Raw genomic sequence first — 27,687 nt, 5'->3', positions numbered from 1 at the left:
AACGCTTGAGCCCAGGAATTCAAGACCAGCTTGGACAATGTGGCAAAACCCCATCTCTATAAAAATTACAAAAATTAGCTGGGTTTGGTGGCACATGCCTGTGGTCCCAGCTACCCAGGAGGCTGAGGTAGGAGGATCTTTGAGCCCAGGAAGTTGAGGCTGTAGTGAGCTGAGATCATGCCACTGCATTCCAGTCTGGGTGACAGAGTGAGACCTGGTCTCTGGAAAAAAAAAAAAAAAAAAAGTGAGCAGAGGCAAAATACACATAGTAGGTAGTCCTTCTTAAGTGGATGATGATCTAGTTAAGACTTAGAACTAAACACAATACAATTTATAAGCAGGCAAATTAAAAAGTGAGAAAAATATGTGAAGTCAGTTATTAACCAAAAGTCATTTTAAGTATACTGAGTCAAAATTCAGAAAAGGGCTATTGTTATGGTTATGGTGTTTTCAAACATTACACTAGGCAAAGGAGTGTACCAATTGCAGCCATCTCTCTCTCTACTTATTTTTTTTGTTTGTTTAATTTTAACATAACTTCATCTTACATGTACACCTCATGAAACATTCATTCGACATCTATGTATTGAACAACTTTTTTTTTTATGATAGACAACCAGGTGAGCCAAGAACCAGGATGTGTGGTAGGCATTGTTACCATTCTTTTATAGATGATAAAATGATTCACAGAGATGAAATCACTCATCTGGGGTTACGGTTAGTACATCAAAGAGTTAGCATTGGTGGCTGGGCGCAGTGGCTCACGCTTGTAATCCCAACACTTTGGGAGGCCACGGTGGGCAGATTACAAGGTCAGGAGCTCCAGACCAGCCTGGCCAACATGGTGAAACCCTGTCTCCACTAAAAATACAAAAATTAGCCAGGTGTGGTGGCACGCCCCTGTAATCCCAGCTACTCGGGAGGCTGAGGCAGGAGAATTGCTTGAACCCAGGAGGCAGAGGTTACAGTGAGCCAAGATCACGCCACTGCACTCCAGCATGGGCGACAGAGCAAAACTCTATCTCAGGGTAAAAAAAAAAGCATTGGAATGAGAAGTCTGGTCTGTTTGTGTCAGAGTCCTATGTGCTTCTACACAAGATAGTTTGTGTGCCTGTCTGCATGCATGTGTGTACAAAAATCACACCCCACAATTATGTACACAGTCACACACATCAATCTCTTAGTAAAATGACAAGTCTGGGCAGTGTCACTCACTGTACCTTGGAATCCTAATTTTTTAACCTTTGCTTCCGCCACCTAGGTTTACTATTCCTCTCCCATGTTTTATTCTCATACCTGCCACCCTAAGTTTATTGTGTACCATGGAGACCAGTATGAGAATAAAGATATGAAATACCTTTAGTTCATGGGGCATTCTTCAGATATTTTCTGTTTCCTTTTATTGAGGATATTTTCTTTTAGGTAAGAAGAGAAAAAGGTATTGGGTCTATTCTGTATATTTTACTATTGATTGTTTTCACTTAAATAATGATAGTCAATTTTTATACAAAGTTTTCATCTCAGCAGGCAAATGTATTCAGATGAGCACACACACTAAAAAGCTTGCCTTCTGTTTCTATGATTAATTGAGATGTAGAGAACGATGGGTGTGGGGTAAAAATGGAAAGGTAATTAGTGCAACTAGGCATGAAATACATTCATATACAAGCAGAACCTCTCCCCAGCTAGTGATCTTTTTCTGGGCTCTGAGGATTTGCATCCCATTAGTAAGTCACTGGCATGGAAATCTTGAGCCTTTGGGAAGACCAGAGCATTAAAAATAGAATTAACTCTAACTGCAAACCGAGTCAGCACACTAGGCCATTAATTCTTCTGCTTGGGTATATATCATGCTGAGCTTCTGTGTGTGGGCTTCTGAAATGTTAGGAGTGAGTTTTATAGAGCATTGCCAGGACTAAATGATAGTTATCTATCATCTCATCTCTCACCCTCACTACTGAGATTTTAATATCTCTCATGACCCAAAACCCGAAATACAGGCAGAAGGTTTTGCTAGAAACATTAAGTAGGGGCCTTTCTTTAGAGAAGTTGTATATTGTATATTTTGTTAACATAAATCTATGTTGTGCTTTACAGTATGTCAGAGATTCCTTATTTTCAAAACCTTATGTCCTTAGATCATCACAATGCCTCAAATGTTGTCCTTTCTAAAACTGAGAATTATACCTTTTTGCATAACTCCACCAACTAATGATAAAAGTTGCCTAGTGTTATTATTTTTAGAAATATTAGTGGTATTGGAAACATTTTAAAATCAACTTCCAAGTATAAAATTTATTGAAACATTTAATATATACAAACTACATAGAGTACTCTCAATTTCTAATAATCTCTCTTTTCTTTTCTTCCCTTACCCTTCTCCAGCTTCTTTGGGAATCTCTGACAGATATTATTTTCTTTAGTCATCCCAGAGCAGCACAGTTATTAACAGCTGCCATTGACTGATTTCCTGTCCCAGGGTTTCTCATACTTGGCACTATTAACATTTGGGTAAAGATAATACTTTGTCATGGGATGCTGTCCTGTGCTTTGTAGGATGTTTGGCAGTACCCCTGGCCTGTACCCATACCAGATGCCTGTAGCAGCTCTCCATACTGATGACCAGAAATGTGTCCAGATATTGCCAAATGTCCCCTGGAGGAGAAATCTTCCCTGGTTGTGAACCACTGGCCTATTCTGTACTAGTCATTATTTCATTTGATCCTATAGTAGCTGCAAGATATGTGGGACTGGCTGGGTGCAGTGGCTCACACCTGTAATCCCAGCACTTTGGGAGGCCAAGGCAAGTGGATCACCTGAGGTCAGGAGTTCGAGACCATCCTGGCCAACATGGCGAAACCCTGTCTTTACTAAAAATACAAAATTAGCCAGGCATGGTGGCACATGCCTGTAGTCCCAGCTACCTGGGAGGCTGAGGCAGGAGAATCTCTGGAACCCAGGAGGCGGAGGTTGCAGCAGTGAGCCAAGATCGCACCACTACACTCCAGCCTGGGTGACAGAGCGAGACTCCGTCTCAAAAAAAAAAAGATATGTAGGACTATATTAATCAGGATCCTGGCAGGGAACAGATCTTTGCAGCATGGGTCATAGACTTTTATGAAGGGACTACTTAACAAGGAAGTTAGTAAGGTTAAATGAACTGCTTAGGGAAGTGGGGGTACCCAGAAAATAGCAATAGTGGGAGGTCATTCCCACAAAGAAGAGAGGGGAGGAAATTTTTCCTGGAGTGCTGGAGAGCTGGAGCCCTGGAATAGCGGCTTCCAGAGGGAGATGAAGTCAGGAAGAGACATAGCCATGGCCAGTGATGCAGCATTGTGACAGGGAGAGTGTAGGACAGCCTGGCCTCTCCCTCCTCCTTAATTCTTTGGCCACCAGCCTGTCCTGCCAGTAGATTAAGCCCAAGTGAAATCCAACCAGCAAAGAACTAGAGTGTTGCAGCTCCAGGATTCAGCCCCCATGGGCTCAGAGAAGGAAGGAAAATTGAATCTGTTGGAGGGAAAATGAAGAAAATCCCTCCAACATCCCCATTTTAACATGAGAAATCGAGGTTTAATGGTATAAAGTAATTCATCCAGGCATCTATTTGACTCCAGGCACAATGAAGGTATCATCTTAGTTGGTCTGTATGAATGAACTGATGTTCATTCAGCAAGACTATGAATTATTCAAGGTTACTGATTTTAGTAGGTGGTAGATACAAGACTAAAACCCAGTTCTCATTCCTCTTCTGGTGTTTGCTTTTTTTATGTTGACCATTGAAAGAAATCTGAGAGCTGTATATCCAGCTGATTCTCAAGTAGACAAACAGGAGTGAAATCTATCTGCTGACCTTAAAAATCATTTCTTTCTGAAAATTTTGGAAAATTCTGGGTTTCATCTGGAATGTTTAAATGGCATATGCTATTTTTCCAATCTGTCAGCACATTTTTATCTTGATTGCAGACACTCAGCCCCAGCTGATGCAATATATTAGGAGAGGGAGGAGGACAAGACTGAGAATAAGGAGATTTGGGGCCCAGTTCTGGATCAGCCCCTCTTAGCTGTATAACTATCCTTCAGAAATAGTACCAATAATATGTTTCATAAACCCTTCCCTTCTACATTCACCCAGATCTTCACAGTTATTCTCAGGTATCTAATTGGAAAGGCATTAAGCTATGTTTCACAAATGAAGAATCAAGCTTAGAAAGCACTATAATCTCACTGCAAATTTCATAGCAGGAAAATGGTCCCATGCAGACTGAATTCACATCCTTCACTGAAAATGCATGGTCTTTTCTAGTCCACCCACTGCCTTTTGAAGTGATCAATTGATTTACTCCCTATGGACTGCCAATTTGCAGCATTTAATCCATCAGGTTGCATTATAAAATCATATCTCCATCTAAGTTCTGAAAATCTGTGATTTCCTATGGTTATTAGCAAGGCTACAGAGGATACCAATGTAGTTAGCACCTAGGGATTCATGGTTCTTTATTTTTCCTTTCTAGGTTTTAGATAAATATATTTATTATCTATAACTTTTTGGAGGCAAGATCAATATTTTTAAAGTAATTTAAAAATAAATGTGTACATGAAAACATATCTAAGTACATTAATACAGTCCCAGTATCTCACTTTATTCCTGGGTAAGTTGGGGGTTAGAAACTGAGATAGATTCCTACACTAAGGTGAAGTGTGTTGCCACTACTGGAAGATCTGGCAAGAATCCTAATCCTTTCCCAAACTGGTTGGTTTGTTTGCCTTCATGTGGTAGTCCCAGCAAGTGATACATTTCAGATCTCTATCACTTTGAGCTTGTGCTCACCCCTGATCTCTGCCCCACCTTTTGACACCCTACTTTTACAGCGTTTCCGGGCTTTTGGTTTTTTTATCTTTTCAGTATTTTCAGGCATAAAATCAGGTTTACAATACAAAAAAGTAGCTAGCTTTATTTTTTGTATCTGAACTTCATTTTTAAGTTCCTATTTCACCAAGCCAATTCCAAGAAAACACATAATGCAAGAGTTCTCCATCGAAGCTTAAAGCAAAAAGTATAGATATTTGAAGACTAAAACAAAAAAAAAAAGTGGAGAAGAATTGTAAGTTCTACCTTTGATATCCCTTGTAGTCTGGCAAAAATATAAATTCCCTCAAAAATATTTTCACTGATAAAATCTGGCTACATTATAACATTGTATCTGCTCTAGATGATTAGTGGTGCTTTGGGAAAAACTATTTTATAATTTTTATGATGATAATACATAAGGAAAGCTGGAGGAGCAACATTTTCAGTATTTAGAATAGACTTATGCCAGACTACCTGGGTACAGAGCCTGGCTTCATCTCCTTTTACCTCTGTAACCTTGGGCAAGATACTTACCCTGTCTCTCTGTTTTGGTTTCCTCGTTGATCTAATCAAATTATAAATAGGCATAGGCTTTTCAGATGTTTTAATGGTTAAACAAGTTGATATTGATAAAACATTTAGAATAGTACTGGAACATAACAAAGACTATATAAATGTTAATTGTTATAGTTAATTGTTAATCAGAAATATCCTTTACATGATGATCATCACCACCACCATCACCACCATCACTACTACCACCACCATCATCACCATCCACTTCTGCTGCACAGAGATGCAATCCAATGTTTCCATTCTTCTAAAGTATAATTATTTTGAAATCAGTGGTATTATTTTAAAAATAGTGAAGCTCTGTAATAAGCTTCACTGTTTAGAATATGAAATAAATGGTAACATACATGTGAATAATGTGCATTTGTATTATGGAATATATAACCTAACTCAGAACCTTCAATTCAAAGACTTAGCCACCTTTTCTTTCCAGCTGATAGTATACTGAATGTATAGAATGTCTTATTTGCAATGATTCTAGTTGGTTTGGTGTCATTACACTGAGTATGTTTCCCCAAGGTTTTAGGTTAGAAACTACTGACAAAAAATATTCCAGGAGTCAGAATTAGACATAAATTATACACTGCAGAGGTGTCTTCTTATTACCACAAGCCAGGTCAGAGTCTCTAAAATCACATTAAGTTACTGTTTTAGTGGTTATTAAGTTTCACCCTTGAGAGAATTAAGAGGCCTGACAATGAAGTATAATAAATCTTACTGTGACCCAAACACAATTAGTAATTAAACTTCCCATTAACAATCCCAAATCTGCTAGATAAAATAAGTAGAAAACTTATATTTTTGTTTACTTTTTACTTTCATATTTAGAGAAGTTGAAAAAACTTTCACACATTTCATAAAAATAATTGCAACATTTGCCTGTTTCATTAATGTAGAGTCAATGCCTCATTTATGTGCTTGGGTTTTTCATTTGAGAATGAGAGTGGACCAAGAAAAGGGTGAGACTTTTTTTTTTTTTTAAACACATGAGCAATTGGCTCTCTATTTTTTTAATTTTTATCTATTTTTTTTTTTGTCTCAATCCCCAGCCTCTGAGCCCAACTTGAAGGTGCGGTCCAGGTTAAAACAGAAAGTGGCAGAGAGGAGAAGCAGCCCCTTACTCAGGCGGAAGGATGGAAATGTTGTCACTTCATTCAAGAAGCGAATGTTTGAGGTGACAGGTAATTGAGGACTGGGCAGACATATGAATGCTGGGAGTAGGAATGAAAAAAATAGTTTAGAATAAATATACCTGCTGCATATTAAAAGTTATTTTGAGGAGAAATATTTCTTGAAAGGAAATTATATTGAAAACTCACAAGTAGTTCACACACTTGATCTTAGCCAAAAGGCCGAGAAGCGATCACAAGTAGTTCAATAAACCTTGCTATGCATTCACCAACTGTGTTAAACAGGAAATGAATGAAAAAACAGAACTATGTGTCAATCAAGGCATAACTAGGGAACACCAAAGCTCACCTTATTCTTTTCAGAAACAGGCAGTCCATTTTGGGAATGCCAACCAGGAGAATATAATTTTTAATGAAATTTGATCAGAAATGAGCAGAGGGAGGTCCAAGAAGAACACTTTCCCCTGTACTCAGACATGAATTTACAAAATACATCTGGGAAAATTAAACTACATGGAACAGCAAAACCTTGACTTTTCAACAAATTTACAGAACTCATAAATGACTTTATGTGTTTACTAGTGAAGTGGGACTTATGGCAGGAGGGGGGATATATTGCTTTTTATGAAGGGGAAGAAACTGTCATTTTCATGGGTCTCAAATGGAAGAGTTATTTTTTTAGCTGCCTGTTTTAGTAGAGGGGTTAGGAAATTCAACCTGAGGTCTTACAACACCCCTAGTTCCAGTTGTACCTGGTTTGAAATGAAAGACCTAAGCCTGTAAGAACCAAAAATACTAGCCAAAATACTACTACTTACTACTGTTTTTTGAGTACCTACTTAGAGTCATGTACTGTATCTAGTTGTTTCCTTTGGTTGCATGAAGAAAGAAGTGATGATCTGCAACCACTTTTTTTCCCATTCTCAAGGAAAACTGTGCTTATACCAATGTGGGCAGTTGGTATTAGTTCTCCAAGATCAGATCTTATTTTTAGTAAGTTTTAAAAAATTCTTTATTTTCTATATATCTCTTTTGGCCATGACGGTGTCTACAGGAAGACAATATAGAGGAAGACTGTGGAAGTGGTGGTAGAAACGTGTATTTAGGTTCTAATGCAACCTAAAAGTTTGGCCGATAATTTTGGGAAAAAAATATTTAGTCTCCTATTCAATCTGGACACCTTTATATGCTTATCTGAAGAAAAGTGTTAGTGATTTCAATGGGAAGTATTTCCTTGGGATAAGAAATATTAAATCAGTGAATAATAAATACAATTATTTTACTAGAGTCTATATGTATTTTCCAACATTAAATATAATCACTAATTTAGATGAATTGAATTCTAAGTTTGGAGTTACAGACTTTTTTCCCAGGAAATACTATTGTATGGAAGTAAATAAAAATCTTAGGTTTTTCTAATAGAGGTCTTTGATGGGCGTGGGCAGTTGGGGAGTGAATTTGTTTTAATGAATGTGAAGAATTATAAACCTATCAGGTGTCTAATGTAAATGTAGACAGGTGGTTTTTCTAACTGCAGAAAGTAAGCCCCTTCTAACAGAAAAACTTCTAGAAAAGAAAAAACTGAATATAATGCTATTTTATTTTGCTTCATAGCCTTAATGTCTGAAGTCATATTTATTTATCCCAATGTGCTTTTCTGTTTTCCTGTAGTCTGTTTTCTTGATCATAGCTTTTTCTACACAGTCACTTTTTCTTCCATACCAAATTGCAGTGGCATTTAGTTCAATACCTATCTCAGTAGTGATTGGTTCCTATTTATAAGGATTCTGATTTACCAGAGTTTTACTTGAATTTCCTTAAATTTAAAATATACTTCTCTTCTTAATTTTGTGAGATAAGCACTCGCCCTTTCATCTCAGGAAACAATATGTATTGGAAGAGAGACTTGTACATTTATTAGAAAGACATTTCTGGTGAGTGGACTTATGGATGCTTTGGTAAATATTTTTAAGTGGTATACCGCACTTACTCGAAATGTCTTTGGAGGCTCCGGACTACTGACACACAGCTGTCTTCACCTGTACTCCTTCCCATTGCTCTGCCAACTTTCATCTAGTTTGGATGAGATTTGTTTGGATCTTAATACTAAATATTTTTAGTATCTCGTCAGAGACTATCATAACATCATAGCAGTTCAGTTGCTGTTGCTGTTATCCTCTTACCTCTATGTCTTTTCTCTCTTCCCCATTTCATAGATTAAAGTGTAAGCTCTTTTCAAACTCATTCCACTCATTGACATGGGAACCCACTTACCATCTTTTTTTTTTCAAATTCAAGTATTTTCTGCCCCCTACAGAAAGTCCTGTTCTTTTCAAATGTTAAAATTGACTCCCGCTGTGCCTGCAATGCCTTCTCTTCCATTCTCCCTACTCCAGCATCCTTACGTCATTGGCTACCCTTCCTCAAGCTTCAGTTCCAATATCATACACTGAGATCAGAGATCTCAGAAAATCAGTTGCTACCTTCTCCCAGATCCCATCCAGTGTCATGTCATAGAATCCTCTGGTACAGTAGTTGCTGCCTTGAATTCTACTGCTTATCACAGTGATTTCTACATAAGGAAATACTTCAGTCTTAATATCATAAAATAATATAAATATTATAATTTAAAATTGGTAAGACAGAATGTTTAAGAAAGTAGTTTTTAAAAAATATGGAAATGGAAATGATATGGAAATGAGACATTAACAGGAAATCAGTCATATTGTAAAGACGAGAGTTAGGAGTTGGGAAAAAGAAGCTCCTGTAAGAACTTTTAAGTTCTACATTTCCTTTGTTAAAGGAAAACAAGAGGTGATGATTAAAAAAAACAGATTAATCAAAATATAAACCAGATATATAGACAGAAAGGCAGTGAGCAAAATGTGTTTAAGTATTTTATGATACTAATAATTTGCTCAAATCCCACAGTAAATAAGTGGCAGGATTAGAATTCTTATATTAACCTCACATTCTTTCCAGTGATTCTGCATTTCTGAGTAGAGATATAATTATAGTACAAGTTGAAAGTTATAGGTGTTCTGAGAGAGGGTAAGAAAATATTGCCTGGAAACTGGGTGTTCCCTTTCTCTGAGGGACATATGTTATATGAGCCAGGCTTGTACCTTATAGGTGGGACTCGGCCTGCAATGAAATGGAAAGAAAGGAGGATACAAAAGCATGAACTGGAAAAGTATTTGGCATGAAAGGAGGATAGGTGATTTAATTTGACTGAGTGTAGAGTACAGAAAGGGCAATGGTGGGAAATATTAGGCTCCATTTGGAGCAGAGGGACATGGTGTGAGTTCTCTCTGTATGATCCTTTTGCAAGAGTTTGAAAGAAAGGTTTGAAAGACTACTGTAGTGACTCAGAAATATTAGCAGACTTTTGCTATAGTTCATGACAGAATAACAAGGCCTTAAACTGAAATGATTGTAGTCAGACATAGATGGAGAGATAGTGTAAAGATCACATTAAAAGGGCCTAGTAACTAATTAGATTTGCAGTAAAGAGAGAGTGAGGATGACTCTAGGGTGATGAAAAAATAGAGATATGCAGGAAACAGTTAATATTAAAATACATACATTGAGTTTTACACATATGTAGGGGAGCTTGAAAGGTCCAGCTTTCAGAAGAATTTGGGCTGGAATTTATGAGTTAAAGGCAAGAAATATGATTTTCCTGAGATAATTCTGCCCCAAAATGACATATGAAGTCATGATATTGAGTGATGTTGACAAGGGAAATAGAAAAGGGATAAAGTCACAAACTTAGGTGAATGTCTGAATTTAGGAATTGGTAGGAGGAAGAAAAGTCAAAGAGATGGAAAGACAAACATGGATGTAGAGAATGTCACTGTAGAAAGGATATGGAAAGGAACGTTTTCTCAGAGGCCTTCAAGTGTGGTGGCATTTGAGAGAACAGTTGCAGTTATAGTGGGTAAGCTATATTGCCAGGGCTTGAAGAAGTGAGTGGACATTGTGAGAGCACACCACTTCTCAAGAATTACTAGCATGCTGTCAGACTAGAGGGGCAATTCCAGTGTAGGAGGAGGGCCTGAAGATTCCACCTAACTAATCCTTTTAGGATTTTTTTTGAGGGGATGAGATCGTGGGTAAGACTAAATGTGTGAGAATTAGAGAGGAAGAGAAATGACTTATATTTGAAATGGGAAAAGAGAATGTAATAACATAATCATGAGTAGAAAGAAAAGATGCTGGTGGAAATCATATCAAAAGTACTGTCTCTGAAAAGCACGAGGCAAGATCATTTGTGCAGAGTTGGGTTGACAAGGTGTAATGATGAGGCAACTAGGAAGATTTTGAAATGAGTGAACTGTAGAAGGTGGTAGGGAATTAATTAGAGCTGAATAAATAATTTGCCAAAGCTTGATAAGATGACTTCTCTAGCTATATTTCTAGGAAATGGAAATTTATATTTTCTATTAAATGTTTTAATAAATGCATTAGTTTCTGCGTAAGTTGAGGTACATGTGAATTTCATATCTGAAGAGGAAAGGATGGGTTAAATAAAGAATCTGTCTTGTTGTTGCCTGACTTTTGCTAAAAGGAATTTCTTGTTATATTGGTATTTAGAAATCTACATGTTAAATTTAGGCAACTTCTCATCTTCTGGAAAATGAGTAGAGTTAAAGTCAGATGGTGTTGTATAAGGTCATCAGTGCAATGTTGAGATTTTACATTCTATTGTATTTTCTTCATATGACTTTAACTAGTATACGCTATGATAAGGTATAGCCTTAGTATATTAAATAAAAAACAATTTACAGCACAGCATTTGAACAATTTTTTTCAGACCTAATGGAATGGGTCTGAACCTTACGTGTTAACGACCTGTCTTTTGATGTGCACAAGTTCATTATCTTCATTACTGTTATTTTCTATAATAGTGTAAGAGCAAGTAAGAAAATATTCCCTTCTTCAGTTTTGTTTTTTTTTTTCTCATTCAAAGCTCCTGTGACCCTCTCTAACTGGATATCTTTACTTCTCCAGAAACTGTTGAACACTATGTTGTATGTTTTGCCATGAAAACAAAGGGGGAATAAGTGGTATGAAAATTCAGAGATACTTCAGAAATTTTTAGTTCTTTCTACTTTGTGAAATAGTGCTTGCATTTACATAGGGGAAAAATAACATGCCCAATGTTACATGTTATAGTAACTAAAGTTCATCTATGTATGTTCCTCATGAACACATTTGTACTTCACAATATTTTTCAGAATCCTCAGTCAGTAGCAGTTCTCCAGGCTCTGGTCCCAGTTCACCAAACAATGGGCCAACTGGAAGTGTTACTGAAAATGAGACTTCGGTTTTGCCCCCTACCCCTCATGCTGAGGTAAGACCCTTATTATTTTGTTTCTTTTAAAAATTGAGTTTCTGATTAGCTACCTAATACAAAGTGATATTTCTGAGTTGACCTTCAATATCCAAATGATATTTATGAATTGAAGTTTACTCAGTTCCACATATTGTAAACCAATTGAAAAAAATTGATACTTACTAACTAATGTAAATATTATAAACCTGTAAGAAATGAACTGATATTTATTAGCTGACATAAATAAATATCAATTTTTTCTTATAGATTTTTGTCTTGTGTATGGAATTCAGTAAAATTGATCTTATTTATAAATCAGACAACCAAAGATGTTTGGAAGGCAGTCCGGGCTTGAAATGTAATCCTCAGTCAAACATTCTTAGCGATCCTCAGTGCACACTGCCTGACAATTATGTAACTTACTAGCCCCTCTGCTTGGTAATTGGTTATGCCGATGTGAGTAGACACATTAGTAAGTAAAAACAACTCATACAGGCCTCTCAGAGGAAGAACCTAGCGAGGTGGATTTTATCCATTTGAACTGAAAAGTGATGAAAAATAATTGCAGTATTATAGTTGAAGGGTGTAAAGCTTTACTGAGCAAACATTTTTTGAGCACCTGCTATATTCAAGTCATTTTGCCTCACAGTAGGGATATAAACATGGACAAGATATGAACTCTATGTTTGAAGAATGACATATTAAAGGATATTAGTTTAAAGTAACACATGATTTAGTGTAACCAATGATACAAGACTAAGAGGAAAGTTAATATAAAAGTCAGCAAGAATTTGTCTATGTAGTTTCTGTATAAGGCTATCAAAGGCAAGAGTCTGAAAATAGCCACTCATGAAATCACCTGTTTTAAAGTAATCAACAATTGACTGAAAGCCTTATTTTTGTTTCTGTTATTATGCCTTCTTCACTGTGCATTGCTCTGTTCAAGGAGAGCTGGTGCGTTAACTTCTAATATATAACATGCTTCTTTCTTTATATTTTATAGAGTCATGGTACCTTGAGACAGAAAGGGACTGGTCAAGTCTCTTATTCTTGGATCATCTCCATAGTTTTTCTGCCATGTGATTATCCAGCCTCTGTTAGAATGCTTCTGCTTATAGGGAGCTCACTTCACTGTCTACTGAGGCAATCCAGTTGATTTTAAATAGTGATTTTGACTGATATGTCTCTGTACAGCTATTGCTCTGTAATTTCATGTATTTTATATACACAAACACAACATGATATGTATAATAAATTATTTATAAGTTATGAAATTATCAGGTCAGAATATAAGTGAAGGCAGAAATCCAGAAGTTGTCTCTGATGAGCAAAGGGCTGAAGCCAGTAAAGTCAGTTTTGCTCTAGGCACATTTGCACACTTGAGTTTTGAGCTTTGGTTTTCAGGGCCTCAGAAACTCAAGAGACAGAAGATATAAAGCCTAGTACCAACCAAGGAGGATAATCTAATAGGAGACCCTGCAAACACTAAGCTGACACCCCAGAGGCCTGTATCTATGTTACATTGGTGAGTTGACTGCCCCTGTTACTGCTGTGTCCCCCGCCAACCCCCCTGCCCTGGGCTGTCTAATGTGGAACAGAGCAGAGGGCAGATCCTCTCTCTCAGAAGTTGTAACCACAAGCTAGTCCTTGTGTAGATATGTAGCCCAAATCATATAACCTCAAGCTGTTAACTTGACTTATCATGGCACCACATTTGTAGTTCCCACGTTAGGAGTCTGCACAAAGCGAAGAAAAAACCCACTGGAGGAATATACCTTCCTTCTAGATTTCAAAAATTTCCCTCAGATAAGTTTCCAAGAAACATGAGCAAAATATCTAGATGCTGTCGTTTGACCATTTTCAGCTATTTAAAGAATAGTAATTCTGGCCTCTACATGGTCTTCAGGTCCCACATCTATTTCTTACTTACTATCCTGTCACCCCTGTTTCTCTTTTTCATTATCCTTTCAAAAATATGATAGCAGATGGAATAAATACTTTGTTTATATTTGCAACCAGAGACAGAAGTGGAGTTATTGGGTTATTAGTTGTAGATAGCATCTTTTTGTTAGTGCAGTTATATCTGGATATTGGTCCATTCTCTGCAACTATTTAGTAAATTTCCAGGAAAAGAACAACTTGGTTACAATTTTTTTTTCAAAAAACTTTAGATTGTCATTATCTCTCAGTATGAAGAGTATAATTCTTAGTAATTGCAAAAACACCAAAGGATCTGGGTTCTAATCAGTCCCTGGATGGATTTTGTGCCATTGAAAAATGAAAACAACACACTAGACTACATTCAGCAGCATGTATGATTCTGAGAAATGCATTGTCATTGCAATGTTTCAGAAGACCACTTACAACGTGGGAGAATTTTATTAGGTTCAGAAATGGTAATACCATACTTTGATAATATGTAGTAATAGTATATTTTTAAGAGGCGAGAGAATGACAAACACAAAATTTAGCATGATGATTACCTTTCAGGAGGAAAGAAGGGGGAAAACATGATTTGATGGTTACTAAAGAAGATACATATATTCCTTCATTGTAAATACATATGTATGTGCATATAGTATTTAGTACAACATATTGGAACAACCAATAAGTATACATTGGTGAAGAAAGTAAATAAAATATTTTGCTTATACTGTTTTAATCTGTTTTATATTTCTAAAGCCATAACTTGCCACAAATCATCTGTTTAGGTACCCTAGCTTTTCAGCTAATTGTTGAACATATTCTCTCACTGCAAACCTTTCCTTTCACCCCCCCCATTAAAAAAAGAAAAACAAAACAAAACAGAAGGAAATGTGATTTAATGGAGTTTAAAAGGGTAGAGGTATTTCTTCAGGTCAGTGACAGGACATTCACCTCCAAATCTGGAAAGACGAGTTCAAAAGCAAGCAGTGACTTACCTCATAATGAATTAATTGTGTGCCTGAACTATGATCCAAAAGGCCAGGTGGGCAGACCTTTATGCACTGATGAGTAGCCTCTCTGTGGCCCAGAACAAAAAATGCAACCCTGATGGCTAACATGTGGTTTTCTGCTGTATTGCATTTACAGAGATCTATAGTATAATTCATTCTCGATAGGTGAGGAGACAGCGGAATTTAGACTAAGACTGTCAGCAAATTAATATCCTAGCTTTTTAGCACTAAATGTTTCCACCCAAACTGGAGAAAAGAAAAAAAAATTTCTCAGCCATACTTGAGTAACCATCATTTAGAATTTAGGATGATTTTTACAGATGTCTCCTAAGATTAATAGTAGTACGGGATTTCATAGCAACAAATATTTTGGGGGTATGAATTATTTGCATAATATATTGCACTCTAAAAAAATGGTTGCATACTTTACCGTTTACAAAATTGGCTTATTCTACTATTTTTGCTTAAGCAACACTGGTGAGTTTTCATATTAAAGTAGTGTATATTTGAATGAAGTCTTTATTTCATGGCCTGCAAGTAGAAAAGCATGTCACCTAATTCTTTCAGAGCCCATGTAAATGAATGGGATTCTATCCTATTGTGCTGCTTCAGAAGTAGGAAAGTCAGGCTGTATCTAAAGATCTTGAGCCCTAGATGAAAACAAAATTTTCTGTCTTGTAATTCACATGTCCTGCCTAATTTAGATAAAGGGAAGACAGAAGTAGGAGGAGAATTTACTCATAAATTGAGGTTCAGGAAATAGCACATTGTAGTAGAATGTATGGGTGTTCCATTCAGAAGACTCGGCCTGAACCTCGTTCCAAAACCGGCTACCTTGTCGTCATTGGTCAAGTTGCCAGACTTCCCCGACCCCCAGATTTCTGATCTAGGAGAAGGTAGTACCATAATACCTACACTAGCAGCTTTGTTTTAAGGAGTCAGTGTTTGGAAGGCAGGTGGTAAATTGTGAAGTTCGGAATAAGTTCATTTTTTGTTGTTATTATCAATGCTGACTCCTGGTAGGGAAAACTCATTAGCATGTTTGTCTTCAAGCCAGCAGCTCTCATGTGAGAGTGAGTCTCCATCTGCTGTGACCACTTCTGTTCCATTTCTTCTATTTCCTACATATGCTCAGTCCCAGAACTCAGATTGTTGGAGCTACTTGCTTTACTCATTTGTAAACTTGGTTGGGGAGCTGAAACCTCAGGGGTTTCTATTTCCAACTCCAGTCAAAGATGTCTTTACCTATCTAGTTACTTTATTGTTAATACTGTGGGCCTGTGGGTTCAAATATGTTTCCATGGATATCAACACTATTACTTTAGATTCAGTAGATTTATTTGATAGCTATTTTAACAGTAGCCAAACTGCTGGTTTATTTCTAGTTGAACATTAGTGGCTGTCTCTGCTATGCTATTTTTTAAAATAAATTTTCCAGCAGATACAAATGCTTTTAAAAAAGGATTCTAATAATAAGGTTAAGTGTTCTAAAATCATCTGTAATGTCACTTGTTTTGCCCCAATCTCACATGACTCATCTGCCTGTTGTTTCATAATAGTTGTTGTGACATTTGCTGTAAATGTTATGCTCCCTTCTGAGTGGGTGTAGAGCTGTGGTTTTAGATAGCAGCAAATAAAACACGTTCCCCCACCCCCAATTCAGGGAAAGGAGGTTGCTATGACAAAATAATCATTTACTAGGAATAACATCAGTCAATATTTTAAAGTAAGATCCTTAACAAAACATCAGTGCCTTTCAAATGCTAAGCAAACTCTGTCAAATGATCTTTCTTTTTTTTTTGCTTTTTGGTCTCACAATATGTCTCACCATTTTATAGTAACACCTTCTTGGGTGTCCAGTAAAATGAAAACTTGAGAGATTTCTACTGCTTCAACAATTTTTTTAATTACATAGAGATTTTAATTTTCTATGAGCTATCTGAAAGAAGAGTAGAAAATAAATACAATCTTGAAAAATCCCATGAAAACCATAGGCAAATATTAAATGATTGAGGCTTTTCTTTTTTAAAACATGGCTATATTCTTTTTAGATAGCCTGGATTCAGGGATTTGGGACTTTGTAAAGCCAAAGCTGATTGACACTCATAAGCATGTCTTCCTGTATGCCATTCTAATAGACACACATGTTACCTGATAGAGCTGGGCAGAGGTGCTTCAGTCTCAAGTTGAAGGTTCTGAAGTCCAGGGAAGTTGGGTGCTGCCCAGGGTTACAAGCCATGAGTAGGAGAGCTCAAGTATAAGACACTTAGACCAGACTTCGTTTCACAAGTCCAGGCTGCTCCTCACCAAAATTCTGTGTGTATATATATATATTTTTCTTTTTCTGATTCTCATGCATATTGTAGATAATTTGGAACATACAGTAAACTGAAAATTCTATATCCACATTTTCTGTGAGCTTTTTAAAATGTAAGCGATTACTGGCCAGGCATGGGGGCTCACGTGTATAATCCTATAATCTCAGCAATTCGGGAAGCTGAGGTGGGAGAATAACTTGAGGCCTGGAGTTTAAGACCAGCCTGGGCAACATAGAAAGACCTTGTTTCTACAGGAAAAAAAAAAAAAAAAAAACCTAACAAACATTAGCCAGGAGTTTGAGCCCAAGAGTTTGAAGTTACAGTGGGCCTTGATTGTATCACTGCACTCCAGCCTGGGTGACAGAGCAAGATCCTGTCTAAAAAAAAAGAAAAAGGAAAAGTAGGTAATTATTTACATAACTAGTATAACTAGCCTTCTGTCAAGGGCTATCATTGACTTTTTTGTCTTCTTAAGAGTAAGAAAAGTATTTGTTTATCTTCTTCTCTTTCCCTTCCTCCTTTTTTCCCTGCCTCCCTCCCTCCTTCCTTGGTTCCTTCTCTCCATCTCCTTTCCCCACTTTCATTTTCCTTGCTCCCGGAGGCATCATTCTCTCCCATGTTCTTGTTTATATGAATTTTTGCATTATATATATTTTTTACTTTGCATCCATGAGTTTTAATGGGATATAAATGGCACAATGTTATCTGCATCATTCCATTTTCTTGCTTTTATCACTAAGCATGTGTTTTTAGATCCAGACACCATGTCTTTATCGATGCAGAAATCTAATGGTGTGCTTTCAAACACCATAAAAATCCATCGTGAGTGCTGCCGCATACTGATTCCCCAAGGTAGATGTCCTGGTGCCCTTCAATATATACCATGGCCCATCATCCTACAGCTTAATGAGAGAATTTCTCGAAGTTAGAATTCCCAGCAAAGCCATCACTGGATCATAGTATACAGTATAATTATTTTGGTTTAAAGTTCAACAGAATTGCTGTACCAGACTACTGTCCCACCAGCATTATATGAGAGTTTTTACCTTTCTAAATCCCTGTAACATTTGACATTGTCCATTTTTCTAATTTTAGCCAGTGTCCCTTTTGGAAGAGACTCTGAGTCTTTTAGTTGAACTCAGTGGCTTAATTTAAATTCCACATAAACAGCTCTATTGAGAGACATAATGTTTCAGTCTATGTGTTTTGTATTCATTTGAATTACAAATATTATTTATGAGATGCCCCTCCTATTGACATAATAGGAGAGAAATTAAATAAGATTTTGAAGAGCCTTAGTAAAATGTGAGTAGGCCACCCCTACCCCAGCACTTGGCCCATTTCATATCTCATGTCCTAACATAATGCTCCTTCCTCTAATTACAGTAGTTATCACAAGTCAAAGAGTTAGTTCTTTACTTTTCTGTGCACCTAACTACCATGTGAATTGGTGTTTTATAGGACATCTTTGTATGCCTTGCACCCAACACCATTAATCTAACACAGAGAAGTTACTCGTTAATTGTTTTGTGAAGGTTAAACAATAGCCATTCATACATTTACTATACTCATTTTATCTAACCACAATAAAAATTTTTGGTTCTGAAAAATTTTCAGATTAAAACCATCATTTCCATGTTCTAAACTGCGAAGTATTGGCATCATAGCAAAGCACTGATTTAAGGGATGGGCCAGATTCCAAAATGCTTCTTGGAAAAATCTTGGCTTTGTCTGAAAACACTTGTGAACTCACCACAATGCTAAGGTGGGATGGTCTTCCAGCCTTGCAAGAATACTAGTCAGGATCTTTCATTGTGTTAGGTGAATGGTACCCCTCCCAATCTGTTAGTCTGACCTTAAAGTGTGTCTGTACTCAATTAGCAGTGTAGACTATGGCTCCAGGTCTTATTAAGAGATAAATGTGGAACAGATAGACTGCTCTGATCAAAAAGCATAGTTGAGGAAAGCTGTATTTAAAGAAAATAATTTAAGGGAAATGGTTTTTCAATTCTCTGAAGTCATTCTAGACCTTGAAAGTCTACATAAATGCTGTGCCTGTTTCCTTATCTGTAATCCAAGGAGATAAGCTAAGCAATGTCCGGGTCTCTGAAGTTTCTATGATATGACATACCAGTTAAGAGTCTTGGGGAAGAACCAACTATACCTGGTAGATGTGGGGGATACAGAACCATCCTTGCTTCGTCAATTGTCTCCATGACTTGAAGATCCTGACATTTTTAAAGTCACTGGAGTTTTTTTCTTGTGCCCAAGTTCCCTGACTCCCAGTTGCACTCCTTTATTCCTGCCATGAGCCTCAGAGCCTGAGTTTGCTTCCTCTTCTCCTCCAAAGCCACCACCATTCTCCCTACTTCTCTGTGGTTCCCCTGTCTTCCCGTAGTGGCTGCAGAGTCATATTCCCTGTAGCAGCAGCTGTCAACAAATCTCATAGCCTTGGTCAGTTTAAAGGTTTTGTTGCTGGTCCCACATGGAAGCAAAAGTGGGGAAATGACAGTTTCCTCATCGATAGCATGAGCGTAATGGTAGCTTGAGAGTGCCTGTGAAGAACAGGTTAACCTCCAAAAAATTCTGGCCCAGGGCACCATGGTAGGTGCTGAATATCAGTACACTGCCGGAGGAAATGGAGCCACTCAAGTTTTATAGGAAACTACAAAGATCTGCAATCCCAGAGTAAGACTATCCCCAAATCTCTTCACTTTAGTCAAAGCCAGTATGAGGAGCCAGTGTGTTGCTGCCATTATTACGTCTGAGAAGATAATCTATTTCTCATTTTAGTTTAAGTCTGGTTCCTGTGATGAGGTGGGAGGTTATCACAGAAATTGTCTCTGGGAAACAGAAAACTCTTTTGTGAGGTCCATGGTATTTTTTGTGCCATTCTCCCAGTCCATGTCAAATCCCCTAGTCCATATCTTAGTGCTGTGAGAAGCAGATATAACCTTGAATGAATATTATGCCCTATTTAAAATGCTGATTTTTCCACACTTATTTTCGCTTCAATGAATACACATAAGTGAATAACATATCCTTTTATTTTAAATTACTATTTACTGCCAATAAGCTAGTTAAAATATTTTTACTTCCTTATATGTTCCTTTTGTTCTTGTACAGGTATGTATTCTATACTCACAGTTTTCATGAAAAGCTTATTATTTGTATGAGTAAAAGAGTAGCTTGCCTTTTTGTTTACAGCAAGTATGCAACTCTGTCTGATAGCTCATAAAATAAAATTGCAACCCCACACATTGTAATTTTAAAATCTTTCCCAGCAATCTTCATGCTATGTCACTTAGACAACCAATTTTTTAAAGGGCTGCATATAAAGTCAATGTAATGCTATTGCTTTCAACATACCTCTTGATTTTCATGCACAAATATCTGACATGTTCCTTTAAGAAGTAACAAAATCTGAACTAGCTTTGAGTTCCAAGTTGCAATGAGAAAACTCCACATTTAACCCTGTGCTCTTATTATGTTAAGACTAAGACTCATCTCCAAACAAACATATGATTGAGATGATGTTTTGGAATAACATCCTGTGTTTTGGTGGTGCATCACTCTTCAGTGACATTCTGAGGTTGCATTGTATTAGCACATGATATTTTCCCCGGTTAATTGATATCCCAGGTTTGTCCAGGGGAAAATCTACAGCTCCCCCAAACATGCTTGACAAGTTATTATATTTACTTTAGTCAAAGCCCGTGTGTGCAATATCCCTCTTGGAGGTGGTCTATTATTGGAGTCCCATATGCTTTTTGTTTGGGAAGAAAGCAGTCACTGTGTCATACTGTTACATGGAGTATTCTTTTTCAGGGATGTTGTTCCCTTGGGGACCATATCAGGCCAGAGTTCCTTAGTCTAATAAGACCTTTGTAACTCTTATTGTATAAAAGTTCTGGGAGGGAGGCAAGAGTTAAACAGAAAATGTAATTCAAGCAACCATATTAGGCCACATGTGGGAAAACATGACTCTTAGTAATGGATTAAAAAAAGGTATTTGTTGTAAAAAGCACAGTGATGCCAAAACGTTCAGGGTATTTCAGTGTAAATGAAGCCTATTGTGGCATAGGACTCATAACATTTTAACATTTACTTTAGTTTCTGAATATGAATGATCTAAAAATACACCACACAGAATTGTCTATTCATAAATGTTTATAAGTAAAAAAGATGTGATTACTGTGGAAGCCCTATATGGTGATATTTAATCTAAGATTTTTCTTGTGTCAGTTTTCCCATCAATAAAATGACATTAAATGAAGAACCAGATGAAGATAATGACTATGGTGGCATTATATACATATTTTTTTCACTGAGTAATACAGAAGTAGACACGCTAATCAGAATTATCCAATTTTGTCATTGTACTTTATCAGCAGATGACAAACATGCTGACCGTATTTTGTATAGCCAGAATTTTATAAATGAATTTGCAAAAAATGAACATAGATGCCTTTTATTCAGATTTTATAACTATGTCTTTGGAAGAAATTTTTTATTTAAATTTTACATTATAACTTTTAGATACAGAAGTCATAAAATAAATACTTAAAATCTTTTCTTAATTATGGTAAGACCCATTTTCTGAAATGAGAACATTTTACAGTAAAATTTGTGATACCGTGGTATTTTGAGACTCTCCTCTTTTTTTAACAGCAAATGGTTTCACAGCAACGCATTCTAATTCATGAAGATTCCATGAACCTGCTAAGTCTTTATACCTCTCCTTCTTTGCCCAACATTACCTTGGGGCTTCCCGCAGTGCCATCCCAGCTCAATGTAAGTCATTGCACAGCATCAGCCTTAATCAACCTAAGCAATATCTTTTCACAGGGGAACTCTCTTTCATGTTTTATATATTTAGACTTTAGAAAAACTTGACAGAGCCAACATCTCCTTCACTGTTTGCTATTTGCTGTGTTGTTCAAAGACATTCAGTCTAATTTCACATCAGAATTATCCTGGTTCACATAATCATATGTAAACATAATAACTAACATTTGTATAATGGTTTATAGCTTTTAAAAAAAAGCACTTTCCAGATATATTATTTTAATAGCTCCACACAGCCATCCTGTGAAACAGAGATTACAGCCCACGTTTTTACAGAAGGAAAAGCTGAGACTTGGAGAGTTTCAAAGCACAAGATCACAGAGCCAGTAAGTGGCAGACCTGGAACACAAGCCAGGGCAGTGCTGAGAGCTACAGCTTCGAAAGCACAGCAGCATATGTTTATAGAATTTATTTTGTGAATGAGTTTATTTTGGGAATTTAAGTTACTGACTCTCTGGTACTGGCGAATATGTATCTGGAAAAACTCTCTAAGAAAAATATTAAACTATTCCCAGAAGATGCAAAGTGAATCAATTAGTTTAAAAGTCCTGACAACTGAAATAGGCTCTTTCGGGAAGAAAGCAGTCACTGTATCATACTGTTACATGAAGGCCTAGAAGTGATTCCTTGTTCTGGACTCTTTGCATTAAAATTTCCTAGTACTCAGCAGAGAAAATGGAATACTAGAGATCTCTTTGCCAAAGCAGTGCTAAACTTGAAATGTTATTGTCATACTAGCAGAAGATGGCAATAATTACTCTAGGCATATTCCCTAAAACAGTGTCAGTTTTAGTTGTAAAAAATGTGTGGGCCTTATCCAGAATAATTCACCTCTGAAATGTTAGTTAATTAAGTTGTATATATACAGGGGTCATATGATACATTAGGTTTAGAGAGAAATTTATTCCAACTCTCATCACCAGTTTGGCCAATCTTTACCTTCAAGTCTTCCACTGAGTTGAATGTATCAAGTTCACATGTATGTTCAATACATAGTTTCAATACATATTTTAAAATCAACCTAAGAGATATTATATCTGGTATTGTCAATAGACTGTAATGTCATTTTATGTGGTACCGTGCTCTTATACCGATGAGGAAAAACAAAATTTGGATGTTGTCTTATATCTGGGGATTATAAAAGAAAGCATTGAAAATACTGAATTCGGCTATGCTCTTAAAATTCCACATGAAACATTTGTAAATGAAATGAAAAACAAAAAAAGGAATTAGGAATGAAACTAAAAATAAATATTCATGGATAATATTTTACAGTTATCACTAATTAAAAAATTATTTTTCCTTCTCTTTCTATTTCCTGTCTCTTCTAATGATAAGTAAATACCAACCCAAAAACTTCTTATGACACACGAATAGGCATTTTATTTTTACTTATTTTTGTATGTTCTAAGACACTCCTCTCAATAACTCACACATGGACCACTTTTAATGTGGTCAGGGAAAATTTTTTCCCAAAGGACCAAGTACTAAAGCCAGACCATTTAATGTTTCAGAGGTAATACGATTTGGTACCATTGGATGAATAAACCAATGTGGTTTGGATTAAAGTTTCATTTTTCTTTGCTTCCATTTTGGTGTGGATGAGGCCATCACAATTAATTTTTCAAGTTCAGCATTGCTTTGCCAACGGGATCTGTAGTATTCCATTTCTCCACTGAATACTGGGAAATTTTAAGGAAAAGAGGCCAGGACAAGGAATCACTTCTAGATTAAACATTGCATTGACTTGCTCTGTGACTCAGACAAACCACTTACTTCTTTGTCCTTCAGTTTCTCCATCGCTGAAAATTGCTTTGCCTCCCTGGTGCACAGCAATTTTGAAAGATGAAACATGAGTTTTGAAAAGAAACATGCCACATAATTTTGAGGTATTAGAGTCCTGCTTTTGTAATAGCAAAATGACCACCATTCATTAAATCCTTTGAATAGGATAATTCATTATTGCTATTGATGATATAATTATTATTGCCTTATTACTGTGTTATCATACATTTCAAGTTCTTAATAGCATTTTTTGTAGTTTATTATATAAAATATCTAGAGTGTCATTTTCAATATTTAGAGATTTGGGTATCATGAATTAATATAAAATGTTTAAATCAAATTTCTGCATATTTTTACCTCCTTTCATTGGGTTATTTTAAGAATTTAATTTAAAAAATTAAATATTGGACACTTACAGCTCTGTGAAATTATTAGAAGCCATGTAGAGAAAGGGTAAATTGTTCCTTTTGCTTGCAACTCCAAAATTACAGTCCATCTGATCTCCGCTTCTTAATCCCTGTGATAAAGTCTTTGAATAAATTTTACCTCTCCAGTATGCCTTTAACTTAAACAGTGTATAAAATATTTTAGAGATGTACTTTCCACTTATTAAGCCTGAAATAAGCATTTTTTGTGTTTTTTATTGACATATAAAAGGTACATGTATTTGTGGTTTACAACATAATGATTTGATGTATGTATACATTGTGGAGTGACTTAATCAAGCTAATTAACATATGCATTGTCTCACATACTTATTTTTATGGTGAGAACACTGAAAATCTATTCTCTGAAAAATTTTCACATGTACAATATATTGTTATTAACTGTAGTCATCATCATGTACAATAGATCTCTTGAATTTATTCTTTCGACCTAAAATTGTGTATGTAGCATCACTCCTGATTTTAATTATAAAACCTTTTTAAGTTCAATACAATGACAATATTCAATTGTCTTCAGTGCTCCAACCCTATTTTTATTCCTTCCTTTTTGAACTGAGTTAGTTTAAAAAGTCCATTTTCCCTGCTCAGCCATTGGGTAAGATGGGGCTTTTGTTTTGGGAAGCTACAGCATAGGAAACTTGTCTAATGATTTAGAGACCCAGTGACCCACATGGATGAAAGAGGATTAACATCTTTGTTATTTCTCAACACAGGCTTCGAATTCACTCAAAGAAAAGCAGAAGTGTGAGACGCAGACGCTTAGGCAAGGTGTTCCTCTGCCTGGGCAGTATGGGGGCAGCATCCCGGCATCTTCCAGCCACCCTCATGTTACTTTAGAGGGAAAGCCACCCAACAGCAGCCATCAGGCTCTCCTGCAGCATTTATTATTGAAAGAACAAATGCGACAGCAAAAGCTTCTTGTAGCTGGTAATTCATTATGGCACCGTTTGCGGGTCATTTTAGGGTTTTATTTTATTAGTGATCCAGGATAATGTCTCTTTTACTCAAGACTCTGATAGAGATCCACAGTGCTATACAGAAGTTTCCTTGATACCTGGTACTGTGGGAAAGGCTATCATCTTTATTTATTCCTTCAGATCCACTTGGGGTAGGAGGACTCACCTCATTTAACCTTTATTCACACCAGACTAGACTGTGGTGAGTTGTATGGTCAGATGCATACCTGTCCAATGCCTTGACATTTCTCTCTTCCCACACCTGACCTATTCTTCTGTTGTTTGCCTGGTAGTATCACTAATTCACTAATTTTCTTACAGTTTATACCATGTATCTGTTTTCTTTGGCTTCTTATATTTTCTTAAAATTGTATGTGTGTGTGTATACACACATATAAATGTATTTTTTTTTTTTCAGGTGGAGTTCCCTTACATCCTCAGTCTCCCTTGGCAACAAAAGAGAGAATTTCACCTGGAATTAGAGGTACCCACAAATTGCCCCGTCACAGACCCCTGAACCGAACCCAGTCTGCACCTTTGCCTCAGAGCACGTTGGCTCAGCTGGTCATTCAACAGCAACACCAGCAATTCTTGGAGAAGCAGAAGCAATACCAGCAGCAGATCCACATGAACAAAGTAAGCCTCCAAGCCAAGTCAAAATGTTCTAACCACTGGTTTGGAAATTGGGGATCTCTTCACTGATATGGGTATCTAAGAGGAATGTTGATGGGAGTCACAGCAAAAAGGATGTGATCATCCTAAGCCTGCTTTCTTGGCTCAAGGACACCATCACAATATCAGTGTTTTAACCACCATTATGTTCATAAGACATTTGTAGCAAAATTGAGATGATACATTCGCAAGATCTTTTTATGATCAGGTATCTATTTTGGTACACAAGCCCATATGGGCATACGTATGTGGAGCCTCATTTTTTAGTGTTGCAGAAAAGGTTTGAGGCAGACTTGAATGTGGTGCATTGACATGTCAAAAAGTTTATACAGGTGATGACAGATAGGCCAAGATTAGCCAATAAGGCACTTCTCAGCAACTTGTATGCATCTATGTTACATTTATTTTGTGAATGCCCCACTTCATTCCAATAAGTGTTTGGAGTAGTTTCTCGGAAACTTGTGATCATTTCTTCCTGGAAGTCTTAATGTTGCTAAAATGGACATCGGATGTCTGTACCGTACCACATTCTTAGGTACTCTCCTGCTGAGGCAACTATAAAGAAACAGTGATTGCAGCATAATATCAGACAGGCCAGTAAAGAATTTTCTATGAATTTGTAAGCAAAATGATATTAAAGAACCTGGTCTGGACAGTTTTTCCACTACTCTTTGCTGTGGTAGGCTTAAAAAAGCACCTTCTTCTCATTCCTGGAAAATATTAAGGTCCTGAGTATTAAAATTCTATTCCCTTGCCTTTGTGCTGTATCATCTACAAGTTATGTTACAGAGGCATGAGAGGCATGATATTGCAAACTGATACTTTGTTTACTGATAAATGGATAGCTAAAACCTGGCTTAGTAATAACTTTGTTGTACTATGATGTGAGAAACAAACAAAACAAAACAAAATAAACTCTCATGGTCAGAGGCTTAATCATCTTTCTAATGGCAGTAGGGGAAAGGGATCTTCATCACTTGCTGGTTTTATGGCAAGTGTTGCTGGAGTTTTTCTCTTCCTTTGGCCTCCACCGTAACAAGGGCAGAGCCATGAAGGAAGCATGGATTGGATACCATGCTTCTGAACAGAAAGTTTTCCAGCCTAGCCCTTTGCTACTCTCAAAGTAGCAAAAGTATGTGTGGGATTGGGGTGCTAGAGATGGGGTGGCTGGCAGGGGCAACTCTCTCTCTAACCTTTTACTATACATTGCAGACCCTTTCTGTGTCATTAAATAATGCCTATTTTATTGCTGTAGCACTTCTCTAAATTTAGCAAATTATTTCATATCAAATTATTTTATATCAAATCAGTATCTTCAGGTAAGAGCCAATTTCCTTCTCTGACTAATGGCATAATACTCATTGACTTGTATGTGACTCTGCGTATGTTTTCTATATTATGGTAGAGTTAGGTTTGTTTATTTGTTTTGTGGCCTTTCAGCACAACTTAAAATTATTAGGTATTCTTGCAAAATTGTCCACTGTTTAGTGCAAGAAGTGTATGTGGGAGGGAAGATTTGGGATCTTATTTTTTGCCTTATAGTGTTTTGATCTAGAATTAGGTTTGTTTATAAAGCCAGTATTAGATAGTAGATAGACTTTTCTGCTATGCTTGGTTCTATTTCCTAGAAACACATGGATGTATATATTCTACTATGGTAAAGTAGGTAAATTACTCCCTTTGAAATTGTGATCTACAAATGGTTTCTATGAATACCTTTAAGAATATTTTGGAATACAGTTTTTTTATTAACTAATTGCCACTGTTTCAGATTCAGATGGTGTGCTAATATCAGAATCTTTCCTTTTCAGTATCAAACTCTGGATTTTGACAGGC

General features: G+C 36.6%; 1 protein-coding gene across 15 annotated transcripts in view; it reads left to right on the top strand.

The window, feature by feature from the left end:
* The window catches only part of HDAC9 (histone deacetylase 9), a 911,013-nt gene that overhangs the window by 538,231 nt on the left and 345,095 nt on the right, over positions 1-27,687 (top strand). For 9 of the 15 annotated variants that reach the window (XM_054496835.2, XM_063667493.1, XM_063667495.1 and 6 more), the window contains 5 exons: positions 6,472-6,603; positions 11,793-11,908; positions 21,816-21,938; positions 24,937-25,150; positions 25,598-25,815. In XM_054496835.2, coding sequence (XP_054352810.1) covers positions 6,472-6,603; positions 11,793-11,908; positions 21,816-21,938; positions 24,937-25,150; positions 25,598-25,815 — 803 coding nt within the window. The remainder of the gene's footprint in view (positions 1-6,471; positions 6,604-11,792; positions 11,909-21,815; positions 21,939-24,936; positions 25,151-25,597; positions 25,816-27,687) is intronic. The other 6 variants (XM_054496844.2, XM_054496845.2, XM_054496847.2 and 3 more) reach the window with 1 other exon arrangement.

Source organism: Pongo pygmaeus, chromosome 6 (assembly GCF_028885625.2).
Source record: "Pongo pygmaeus isolate AG05252 chromosome 6, NHGRI_mPonPyg2-v2.0_pri, whole genome shotgun sequence".
Classification (NCBI taxonomy): Eukaryota; Metazoa; Chordata; class Mammalia; order Primates; family Hominidae; genus Pongo; species Pongo pygmaeus.
Note: the sequence above shows the minus strand (reverse complement) of the source record. Positions and strands in the feature narration are given on the sequence as shown.